This window comes from Otolemur garnettii, unplaced genomic scaffold (genome assembly GCF_000181295.1).
Source record: "Otolemur garnettii isolate 467f Iridium unplaced genomic scaffold, OtoGar3 scaffold00233, whole genome shotgun sequence".
Taxonomy (NCBI): Eukaryota; Metazoa; Chordata; class Mammalia; order Primates; family Galagidae; genus Otolemur; species Otolemur garnettii.
In genome coordinates, this window is record NW_003852628.1 from 369,312 (window position 1) to 382,046 (window position 12,735).

General features: G+C 46.7%; 1 protein-coding gene across 1 annotated transcript in view; it reads left to right on the forward strand.

Moving 5' to 3' along the window:
- The first annotated feature begins 600 nt into the window (after positions 1-600).
- The window catches only part of LOC105888244 (cytochrome P450 2B4), a 19,320-nt gene continuing 7,185 nt past the window's right edge, over positions 601-12,735 (forward strand). Inside the window, exons 1-7 of the mRNA XM_012812954.2 lie at positions 601-873; positions 4,882-5,044; positions 5,171-5,320; positions 7,867-8,027; positions 9,386-9,562; positions 10,080-10,221; positions 12,280-12,467. Coding sequence (XP_012668408.1) covers positions 703-873; positions 4,882-5,044; positions 5,171-5,320; positions 7,867-8,027; positions 9,386-9,562; positions 10,080-10,221; positions 12,280-12,467 — 1,152 coding nt within the window. The 5' untranslated portion in view covers positions 601-702. The remainder of the gene's footprint in view (positions 874-4,881; positions 5,045-5,170; positions 5,321-7,866; positions 8,028-9,385; positions 9,563-10,079; positions 10,222-12,279; positions 12,468-12,735) is intronic.

Sequence of the window (12,735 nt, forward strand, 5' to 3'; positions counted from 1 at the left end):
GCAATAGGGTCTTGCTTTTGTTCAGTCTGGTCTTGAACTCCCAAGTTTAAGCAATCCACCTGTCTTAGCCTCCTAGAGGGCTAGGATTACAGGTATGAGCCACTGTGCCTGGCCCCTCTCACTTTTGAACATACAGCACCACCACATCCACCATACACAGGCAAGCACGGCTGCCCATGTCAAACTACATGCATACGTAGAAGGCTCCACAGTGTTAGACTATGCACATAAGCACACCCAGACTCATATACAGAAACACACCAAATACAAACATCCTTCATCTTCTAAAAATCATACAAGGACAGACACAGATGCAAGCAGGCCCCAACATCCACATGCGAGCATGAACAAACAAACAAACAGGCAAACCAAGTAGCCAAGTGCATGCCTAGCCACACCCACAAAAATAAACACACACTCACACCCTCACACAGTGGCACATTCATGTGGACTTTGGTATGTGCACCACCATATCCCTGCCAGCATCTAGGGAGTGGGTAAAGGGATAGGGCACAGGGCACAGTGGCACCCAAGCAGGAAGTGTGGGTTGGTTGCACCTTTCTTCTAGGTTAACACTCCTGGACAATGATGAGAAGGGAGGAGGGGACTGGATGAAGTTTCATAACTGGGTGGGGAGGCAGGGTCAGGATAAAAGGCCCAGCTGGACGCTGCAATGAGGTGGAAGACTGTCAGGCTGAGACCATGGAGCTCAGCGTCCTCCTTTCCCTTGCAATCCTCACGGGCCTCTTGCTACTTTTGGTCAAGGGCCGCCCAAAGGCCCATGGCCACCTCCCACCAGGACCCTATCCTCTGCCCTTCTTGGGGAACCTTCTGCAGATGGACAGAGGGGGCCTTCTCAAGTCCTTCCTGAAGGTAAGATGCAGACAGACAGGGTCTGAGGATGGGCTGGTTCCTGCCTCCATCCTTGGGAATCCCCCCACTGTCAGGACCCAGCCTATCTAGTCGTCCCACACAGACTGCTGTGCTACCTTGCTTGAGATTAACTCCCCTTAGGTGCCAGAGGGCTATTTGTCTTAACAAGGGGGAGAGAGAGAGAGAGAGAGACAGTTTTCCAGGAAGAGAAACAGTCTTCATAGGAGAGTGAATCTTAGCAGTCTTCGATGAAGGGCACAGGGCAGGCTCCCTGCAGGCAGGAGGAGCAAAAGAGTCAGAGTGAGTGAGTCTGTGAAAGAATAAGAATGAGAATCTGGACTAACCTCTCCTGCAGCTGTTTATAGCCGTGATCCTGTGGCTATTTAACCACAGGTGCAGAGACTACCAAGCACTGATGTTCTCGGCTCACATGAATCCTTTCCCCATACCCTTATCACCCAGGTGTCACTGAGCTATTATATCACAGGTGTTTCTCATAGTTACAGAGAGTTCAAAGCTTAACTCTTGCTTCTCCTGTCCTTTGAGTTATATGGTCTGCTACCCACCCCCCCCCCACAGAAAGAATGAGGGTGCCTTTCGAGCTCTGGGCTGGGGTGTCATCAGTTGGTGAGTCATGAAGGACTTCTTTTACCTGGAGAAAATATACTTTGTCATAATGTGTTAAACTTTGCACTACTGAGTCACAACAGAGTTTATGAGAGTGGGAGATATGTAAAATTCTAATTATTAGGGGCATGGGTCTTCCAGTAATTATTTAATAAGGAAGTCAATCCATGCTTTCCCAGTGGGAGTGGATCCAATTGCCATCAATCACTAACACTTTTGACCAAAGCAAACCAATCAACTCAATTAGCTGTGCCTAATGACTTTGTGTTTGCAATACCTTATTTATAACTTGTCTAGTGAAACCAACCCTTCTATCACTGGAGATTTCTCCAGGAATGCTCCAGAGGGGAAATGCCTTTTCTAATAACCTTTTAGCTACATGATAGCATTGGCCTTCCTGCGTAGGAAGCCTTCTATCCAACCAGAAAGCAGGTACTGAATGTGGCATTGAATGATCTCCCTCTGGAAGTGTTGAAATGATTCATTTCATTTGCCGGAAGTTTTCGTTGTCTTACCAGAAGTATGAGTTTGACAAACCAAACCAAACATTGCTATAACCCATTTTAGGAACCTTATGACAGTCACAATATGTTGTTACGGTTTGGATCATTTTATCTCTATCATGTTGAGTCATGGAGTGCAGACTTTTTTTTGGTAGAGACAGAGACTTATTATATCACCTTCAGTAGAGTGGGCACTCCTGTGCTTAGGTGATTCTCTTGCCTCGGCCTCCTGAGTAGCCTGGGACTACAGGCACCCGCCACAGCGCCCAGCTATTTTTTTGGTCATTGCAGTTTGGCTGGGGCCAGGTTTGAACCCACCACCCTTGGTATATGGGGCCGGTGCCCTACTCATGGAGCCTCAGGCACTGTCTGGAGTGCAGAACTTTTTTTTTTTTTTTTTGAGACAGGAGCTTCAAGCTGTCCCCCTGGGTAGAGTGCCATGGCATCTCAGCTCACAGCAACCTCTAACTCCTGGGCTCAAGTGGGTCTCCTGCCTCAGTCTCCCAGGTAGCTGGGACCACAGGCGCCCACCACAACACCCGGCTATTTTTTGGTTGCAGCAGTCATTGTTGTTTGGTGGGCCTGGGCTGGATTCGAACCCGCCACCTTGAGTGTATGTGGCTGGCGCCTTAGCCACTTGAGCCACAGGCACCGAGCCCAGAGTGCAGAACTTTTAATGACGGAAGCTTTAAGGACTCAGGAAGGACCACACAGCCATCCAGGCTCTCCATGACTATATGCTTAACATTGGATTAACATCCCATTAAATGGGCTTGGTGCCTGTAGCACAGTGGTTACAGCTCTAGCATGTACAAAGGTAGTGGGTTCAAACCCACCCCAGGCTAGCTAAACAACAAGGACAATTGCAACAACAACAACAACAAAAATGGCTGAGTGTTGTGGTGGGTGCCTATAGTCCCAGCTACTTGGGAGGCTGAAGCAAGAAAATTGCTTGTTTAAGCCCAAGAGTTGGAGGTTGCTGTGAGCTGTGACACCATGGCACTCTACTGAGGGTCACATAGTGAGGCTCTGTCTCAAAAAAAATCCCATTAAACACCAACTTTGTTTCTCCAATTCACATGCATAGTATTGTTTATTAAAAAGGTCATCATAGGTAATTTACCTTGCATCACTCTTTCGGAGTTAGTCAAATTATATATCTTAACAATTTCAGTGTTGGCTGACTTAGTATAACAATCTGCCAAATAATTTTTTTTTTTTGAGACAGAGCCTCAAGCTGTCCCCCTGGGTAGAATGCCATGGCTTCATTGCTCACAGCAACCTTCAACTCCTGAGCGCAGGTGATTCTTCTGCCTCAGCCTCCCAAGTAGCTGGGACCACAGGCGCCCACCACAATGCCCAGCTATTTTTTGGTTGCAGCCATCATTGTTGTTTTACAGACCTGGGCTGGATTTGAACCCGCCACCTTAGGTGTATATGGCTGGTGCCGAGCCAATCTGCCAAATAATTTTGCTGACAGAATGCTAAAGCAGGAAAAGCTCAGGGAATGATGTAGAGGCTGGATCAGGGGAGCTAAAGGGTGAGACAGAGGAGAAGTCAGGGGGGTAACAGGATCATGTCATGTAGGGCCACTTAGACCACATTGGGGACTTTACATCTTATTCTCAGCAAAGAGGGAGAGCACTGGAGGCCTTGTCGAGGGTTGGGGATATTAACTAATTTACATTTTCATAGAATTACTTTGTCTTGGAGGGTAGTGAAAGGATTGTAGGGACTATAAGAATGGAAGCAGAAACAGCAGTGAAGGGGCTTTGCAGAGATCAGTGCAAGACATTTTTAAGTACACGCAACCATTTTTATGATTTTTGTGTCAATGTTTTATCAAAGTTGAACATCACTCTAAAAATGTACACGGCTCAATACATTTTCACAAACTGCACACATTCCTCACACCCTCTTCCCATCACTACTTTCCTGCTACTATGACACCACAGATTGGTTTTATCTGTGCTTGAATGTCATAGGAATAGAATTATGACAAATCGACTCTGTTGTGCTTCAAGTCAGCATTATGTCCGTGGGTGCTGGCCATGTTCCTGTGGTGCTTTGCTCTGTTTTGTTGCTGTAGAGTTTTACCTTGCAAAAATCCCTCAATGTTTATTCTAGCTCTATGTTGACAAGCACTTTGCACACACTAGACAGAAGGATGACTCACATTCTAGCTGCGATAGAGTAGGAAAGCATGAGATATTACACTACTAAAAATGGCACACAATTTATGAGTTATTTCTTTCTGGAGCTTTCCATTTAATATTTTCAGACTGGGTTAGCAGGAAAAGTAGAACTGGTGATCATAAGAAGGATGATTCTCTCATTGAGATCCGGGGGAAATCTGGCCAGACTCAAGGATATGAATGGGGGTGGCATTAGACATATTTAACCACCTACACTGTTTAGGGAACCAACCAATCCGAGCAGACCTGGGCTAGGTCATGCGCTAACCCTTTAGTTGCTGGATCCTGGGAAAATTTAAGAGCAGCTGGTGGGGGAAGGTCTTGGGGAAAATTCTAATTACCAGTCTGCTATGTGAGTGTTTTTTTTAAGAGACAGAGTCTCACTTTGTCACCCTGGGTAGAGTGCTGTGGAATCACAGCTCACAGCAACCTCCAGCTCCTAGGCTTAGGTGATTCTCTTGTCTCAGCCTCCCGAGTAGCTGGGGCTACAGGTGACTGCCGCAGTGGTTGGCTAGTTTTTGCTGCAGTTTGGCCGGGGCTAGATTTGAGCCCACCACCCTCGGTATATGGGACTGGCGCGCTACTCACTGAGCCACAGCACCGCCCTAGGTGAGTGTTTTAATAGTTTGACGACTAAGGTGTGTGCTGACTAATATAACCTGGGCTGTGGGTATACTTGGCAGCTCCAGGAAAAATACGGGGATGTCTTCACCGTATATCTGGGGCCAAGGCCGGTAGTCATGCTGTGTGGGACAGAGGCCATACGGGAGGCCCTGGTGGACCAAGCCGAGTACTTCTCCGGCCGGGGCAAAATCGCCATCGTGGAGCCAATCTTCGAGGGACATGGTGAGAGCCTCCAAGGCACTGGGAGGGCCAGGTGGGGGATGCATCAGGGAAAGGTGGGAAACAGGTGGAGAAGGACCCAGAACCTCCCTCCTAGGGCCTCTGCAACCCATCCCTCCCACACTCCAGGCGTAGTCTTTGCCAATGGGGACCGATGGAAGGCTCTCCGGCGATTCTCTTTGGCCACCATGAGGGACTTCGGGATGGGAAAGCGAAGCGTGGAGGAGCGGATTCAGGAGGAGGCTCAGTGTCTGGTGGAGGAGCTGCGGAAATCCCAGGGTGAGTCCCGGTAGTGACGGGAAAGACAGTGAAACCGACTAGCTCTCTGGGAGGCTGAGATGGGTGGATCACTTGAGCCAGTCTGGAGTTCCAGACTAGCCTGAGCAAGAATGAGGCCTCGTCTCTACAAAAAATAGAAAAACAAGCTGGGCGTTGTGGTGAGTGCCTGTAATCTCAGGCACTTCAGAGGCTGAGGCAGGAGGATTGCTCAAACCCAGGAGTTTGAGGTTGCTGTGAGGTATGATGATGCCATGGCACTCTACCCAGGGTGACAAAGTGAGACTCTGTCTCAAAAAAAAAAAGAAAAAAAAAGTGAAACAGATAGAGATGCAAGTGACTAGCAAGAGAAAGAAGGAAAGGTATGTTGAGGTGGCGCCTGTGGCTCAAAGGAGTAGGGCACCGGCCAGTATGCCAAAGATGGCGGGTTCAAACCCAGCCCCTGGACAAAAACCGCAAAAAAAAAAAAAAGGAGAGGTATGTGTGGGCAGAGACAGAGAGACAGAGACAGACAGAGCCTGAGAGACCACCAGCTAGCGGGACAGGGACCAGAGAGAGCCTGGGAACTACAGGGAGGCAGAGATGAAGGGAGAGATATGCAGGGAGTCTGAGAAAGAGGGAGATGTCGGGTGTGGAGTGTCCAAGAAGAGGGCAAAGAAACATACCCGGTGGGTAGCACACTATCTACTGGGCTCAGGGAAACCAGTTCATGGATCAAGTCTGTCTGTCAAAAGCAAAACCAGAATTTATAGAAAAGAAAGGAAAACAAGAAAAGGGAAAACTACAGGTAATTTGAAAATTGCAAACTGTTTTCTTTTCCTTGGATGAAGTGTGATGAGCTGCCAGTGAGTGAAGAGGCCAGGTGGGTGTTCTGCACTCAGGCCGTCTGAGGGACCATCAAAGAAGCACCTCTGGTTATTTTTAACATTTTAATTTTTATTTTTGAGCCTTGGTTGCCCAGGCTGGAATGAAGTGGCATGATTATAGCCCACTGTAACCGTCGTCTCCGGGGCTCAAGTGATCCTCCGACCTCAGCCTCTCAAGCAGCAGGGACTATTGGCATGGGCCTCCATGCCTGGCTAATTTTTTAAATTTTTAGTAAAAATTTTTAGAGTCTCACTATGTTGTCCAGGCTGGTCTACACCTTCTGGTATAAGAGGTTCTGCCTTAGTGATCCAAATTGCTGGGCCTAGAGGTGTGAGCCATCACACCTGGACTCTATTTTTAAATTCTCCATAACCATGTGTTTATGGGACATATAAGTGACATGGTCCTTCTCCATCTTATTTATACCATTTTTTTTTTTTTTACAATTTCTCTTAATAAAATTTTTCTCTCTTTTTTCTTTTTATTGAGGTAGAATCTTATTCTATTGCCCTGAGTAGAGTGCCATGGCTTCATAGCTCATGGCAACTTCAAACCCTTCGGCTCAAACAATCCTCTTGGTTCAGCCTCCCGAGTAGCTGGGACTACAGGTGCCTGCCATGATGCCTGGCTAGTTTTTCTATTTTTAGTAGAGATGAGATCTTGCTCTTGCTCAGGCTGGTCTCAAACTCCTGAGCTCAGGCGATCCCCCTGCCTCAGCCTCCCAGAGTGCTAGGATTACAGGCGCGATCCACTGCGCCTGGCCACCAAATTTCTTAAGCGAGTCTTAGATATGAATGTTGAAGATGGGAGGAAAATTAGAGACATAGGCAGAGCAGGGACAGAGAGACTGAAAAGAAAGACAGGATGAGACAGACACAGTCAGAGAATCAGAAAAGAAGGAAGAGATGGTGATAGGAGGACCCCAACAAAGAGAAAGACACTCAGAGATGTGCACAGACACATAGACTCAGAGAAGTAGGAACGGAGGGAGGGAAAATTAAAGACAGACAGATGAGGCTCAGGAGAACATATGCAGAGGAAAAAGAGGTGAAATCCAGAGAGAGAGGCCACGCCAATCTGATGTTGTTGGACACATATAGCCCAGCACCGTTCCAGTCCAGGACAAGGCTGAGCCTCTGTACACAGGCATCAGCTAACAAGTGCAGCGCAAGTCCCAGATACCTGGAGAGCCCTAGGTATGGACAGAAGAGACAAAGGGGCAGTCACAATAGTTACAGAGAGATCAGGGCTTTTTAATTTGCACAAACAATTGATCGAACAACTATCCTGCCCCAGCCCTGCGCCTGGGACTAAACCCTCTTCACTCACAGATGCAGGGTGAGGACCAACCGCCACACAGACTGCAGCTGGGCTGCCTTGATCTGAATCTCGGGCCCTATGAGTACTGTGTTTTGTGGTCAAATTACTTAAGGTCTCTGTCTTCCCATCTCTACCATGGGAACAATAAGAGAATTGTACCCATCTCATAATGTCATGGCGAGAGCAGATAAAATGCTGTGTGAAGTGCTCAGAATAGGGCCTGGCACACGAAGCATGCCATGTATATTCTCATATATCATGACTCAGCCATGGTGAACAGTCAGAGAGCCAGGGTGGGGACAGCCACAGGTTCCCCAGGCTTCTTAGTCCACATTCCTTGACCTGTGGCCTCTTCCTCCTAGGAGCCCTCCTGGACCCCACCTTCTCCTTTCAGGCTATCACTGCCAACATCATCTGCTCCATTGTCTTTGGGAAACGCTTCGACTACAAAGATCCAGAGTTCCTGAGGATGCTGGACCTATTCTATCAGTCCTTCTCACTCATTAGCTCTTTATCCAGCCAGGTCAGAGAGATGGAGGTGTGGGCGGGAGGAGGGATGAGGTGACATCCAGGGAAGGGGAAAGGGATGATGTGTTTGGGGGCCCAGAAATGCAGCTTATCTTATGGCTGGAATAAAGACAGGGACAATATGGGGAGACAGAGACACAGACACCTGGGGACAGGGACAGAGAGACTGAGGGAAAGGATGGGGCATGATGGGAGGCAGAAATAGAGACTCTGAGAAAGATTTAGGAGGCGGAGAGAGATAAAGGGATCCTGGGAAACAAAATTGATACTAATGTATGAAAGAGAGAGAGGGATTGAGAGAGAGAATGAATGAGTCAGACTTTCAGGCCCTGATTCCTCTGTGTCTTTGCTTCTGCCCACCCGGGGAAATTCAAGGGTATATGACAATAGGAAACCACAGTTCTTCCATTTTTTGCATTTCTTCCTTTCCCTGTTTATGTATTTTAAAAAATCTTTCCCCACATTATAAAGTAATATGCTGCTGCTTTAGAACAAATAATAAAGTTTCCATAGTGGACTAAACTGGAAATATGCCGACTGCACATTAAGATTATTCAACTGCAGGGCAATAAGTACAGTTGTCATGCTCGACCAGCGGTGTGTGTCAGATTCCCACATGGGACCATCACAGATCTGAATTCCCAGCACATCCTACTGGAGGGCTTGATCTGGAAAGTCTGGGATGGGTCCCTGGGGACATACTTGGGACAAGCCCCACAGAGGATTCCAATGTCGGAGAACCACGGGGAGAGGAAAGCCTGGATGGAGATCCACCGAACAGTTAACAGTGGCCATCTCCAGAAGAAGGGATTAAGAAGGAACTTTCCATCATATTATTTAATATATACATTTTTGCATTTTGTGTAATTGTTTGCAAGAAGTTCGATGTTCCATTTATCATCAGATAAAGCTATGAAATACGTAAATAGTCCCAAGCTGTTGACAGGCTCATGTTCTGTACACTTTGTTTTATCCAATGGCATCTTTAGCAAGGGAGATGGGGAGGAGCGGAAACAGAGAACATCTGGAAACAGAGAACAGATGGGAAAACAAGTAAACTGGCTGAGGTAGACAATGAGAGGTACAGAGAGATGATAAGTGAGGCACAGAGACAAAGAGGGGGAAAGGAACAGACAAGGAGGTGTGGCAGAGACCAAGAAAAAGACTCAAAGGTGAGGGAGGAAGATGCAGAAAGAATTACGTATGAGAATAACAGATCAAAGGAGATAGGGAGTTAGTGAGGGAGGGAGAGAGAGAAAGAGAAGGACTCCCATGAAAGTATTGGGCCTGGGAAGGTTACCCACTTCATGTCACCTGCCCTAGGCTGACCTCACCACCTCTTCTTTTTCATAGGTGTTTGAGCTCTTCTCCAGCTTCTTGAAGTACTTTCCTGGTATACACAGGCAGATCTACAAAAACCTGCAGGAAATCAATGCTTTCATCGGCCGCAGTGTGGAGAAGCACCGGGAAACCCTGGACCCCAGTTCCCCCCGGGACCTCATAGATGTTTACCTGCTCCGAATGGAAAAAGTGGGGTCTGGGAGAGGGATAGAGATGAGGAGAGGAGGGAGGGAAGATGGAGAAGAGAGAAGAAAGGATAAGAATAGTAAAGGGAAGGGGGAGGAGGAGGGATGCAGAGAGGACAGAGGGAGAAAAGGAGAAAGAGCAGAGGAGATGCAGAAGGGGAAGAAAGGTGAGGTGAAAGGAAAGAGAAAGTAGAGAAGAGAGGAGAGAGAGAGGGAGAGCGTAGGCCAAGGAAGGAATTCAGGGCAAGGGACAAAAATACAGGAACAGGAGAAATGATCTGCAGAGGCAGTAAGAGATTGGGAGGCAAAGGAGTGAAACACATCAGAGGTGGAGAGAGAGAAACAGAGCCAGACAAAGAGAGGCTGAGAGAGACGCATGGTTGGACATGCAGAGCGCAGAGAAAACCAAATGGGCTGGTCAGAGTGAGAGACCCTGAAACAGATGGAGGCCACCCAAGACTGGTGTGTGTGAGCAGTGCGGCTGCAGCCTGACGCTCCCCTCCTCTCTGCTCTGCACCCAGGAGAAATCCAACCCCAACAGTGAGTTCAACCACAAGAACCTCATCCTCAACACACTCTCGCTCTTCTTCGCTGGCACCGAGACCACCAGCACCACTCTCCGCTACGGCTTCCTGCTCATGCTCAAATACCCTCATGTCACAGGTGGGCCAGGGACATCCAATAAGGGAGTTCCACTCCCTTCTGAGCTACAGAAGCAGGGCTAGGGCTCCTTATTCCAGAGCTCTGCTGGCTTTGGACTAGCCTCCAACTAACCCAGCTCCTTTTTAAATTTTTATTTCAAAATATGAAGGGGCTGTAAATGTTTAAGGTCACATGGATTGCCTTTGTAATGCTTGAGTCCCAGCTATAGGAGTGTCTGTCACCCAAATAGTGTTCCTTGTATCCATTAGGTAGGTTTTTGCCCCCTTTCTTCCTTCCCCTCCCCCCAGGTGGTTTCCACTGAGTCTTACTTCCCTCTGGGCACGTGTGTGCTCATAGGTAACAGTAAGTACGTGTGGCACTTTTTCATTATTGAGATACTTCACGTAGGAGAGCGGTCTCCAGTTCCACCCAGAGTTATTTTGGTGGATGTGTGAACAAGAATCTGTTGAACTATTCTCTTCCATCACTTAAAGACTCTGGGGACGTGTTTCAGGTTTTTTTTATTTGTACAAATATATATGCAATGTAGATATGCAATGCACAGTGGTCATCGAGGTATCCATTGCCCGAGTAACATACATTATACTCACTAAGGAATTTCTCATCATCTACCCCTCCCCACCCCCTCACCTTCCGAGTCTCCACTGTTGATCATTCCACTCTCTACATCCACGTGGACACATTTTTTAGCACCCAGGGGTGGGTGAGAACATGAGATATTTGACTTTCTGTGCCATCCCTTTAAGATTGATCCATTTATCCACCCACTCTTTCATCTGTCCATCCTTTTATTCATTAATTCACTGATTCCTTCATCTATGATTTATCCAAGGACATATACTTTCATTCATTTATTTGGGCGAATTAACCTAAGAGTTGATTCTTTGGAACAGTGATAAGTTGAGTGTTCTATTTGTCATTAATTCACTGGCTCATCCATTCATGCATGAATCTACCTATCCTTCTGCTAACAGGTTTCATTCCTTCATTCTTTCATTAATTAGACTTTCAAGGTCGGTGCCTGTGGCTCAAGTGGCTAAGGCGCCAGCCACATACACCTAAGGTGGCCAGCCCGGGCCCACCAAACAACAATGATGGCTGCAACCAAAAATAGCCAGGCGTTGTGGTGGGCGCCTGTAGTCCCAGCCACTTGGGAGGCAGAGGCAGGAGACTCGCTTGAGCCCAGGAGTTGGAGGTTGCTGTGAGTTGTGATGCCACGGCACTCTACCCAGGGGGACAGCTTGAGGCTCTGTCTCAAAAAAAAGCCAAAAAAAAACCAAAACAAAATTAGTCTTTCAATTCATTTTATATCCAGCCATTCCTTCCTTAATTTATCTACTAAATAGTCCACTTATTCATTCATTCTTTATTTATCACTCAATCTATCTCCATTTATTTCTTTATTTACTCACACTTCACTAATCTATTTTTTTCAATCACTTATCTCCTATAAATCTAGCCATTTATATGATTATAGATGAATTAGGTTCATTGATTTATTTGTCTATGAACCATTTATTAATTAGTGATTCATTAATTGATCCACCTGTTAATTTATAAGTAAATATATATATCTACTTACTGGTTTGTTCATTTATTCATCAATCTTTCCATTCTTGAATTAATCTATCCACCAATGCTTGATTTATGTATCTATTTATTTATCCAGTTGTTCATGGATTAATCTATTGATTCCACTCATATTGCATGAGAACCTAGCACAGTGCCTCACCTGTAATACACATATAATAAATATTAATCTGTTTTCGACTCAGAGAGTTTTGACAGGTTCTGAGCCTGGAGTTATTGATCAGAAATTCCGCTTAAAATTGTGTGCATGCGTGTGTGTACCTGTGTATGAGGGCATAGAATCTATAACCCTCATTCAATTTGGAAGGGTAAGAATTCTTTTTGCTTCCTCCCTCCTCCCCTCACCCCAGGATGACTGCTCTGAGGTGTATCAATGATTTAACCCTTTAGCATAGGTTTTTCCTATATCATAGAAAGCAGTGAGATGTCTCTTTGAAATGGAGTTCACTGGTCCCCTTTTCTTTGCAGAGAAAGTCTACAAGGAGATTGTACAGGTGATTGGCACACATCGCCCTCCAGCCCTCGATGACCGAGCCAAAATGCCATACACAGATGCTGTCATCCATGAGATTCAGAGATTTGCAGATCTCATCCCCATTGGTTTGCCCCACATAGTCACCAAAGACACCCACTTCCGAGGGTATGTCATCCCCAAGGTGAGACCACCTAGGCTTCTACATCTCTCCTGGGTGGGCATCCTGGGTTCTCCTTACCACAAAATTCAACCCATTGTTGGTTTCTGAGAGTCCTCTTTTTCGCTTTTCTTTGTGTTTTGTGGTTGTTGTGTGGCCAGGTCAAGGAATGGGAATATCTTTTTATTTGTTTATTTTTTCTGAGACAGAGCCTCAAGCTGTCCCCTTGGGTAGAGTGCTGTGGCATCACAGCTCACAGCAACCTCCAACTCCTGGGCTCAAGTGAGTCTCC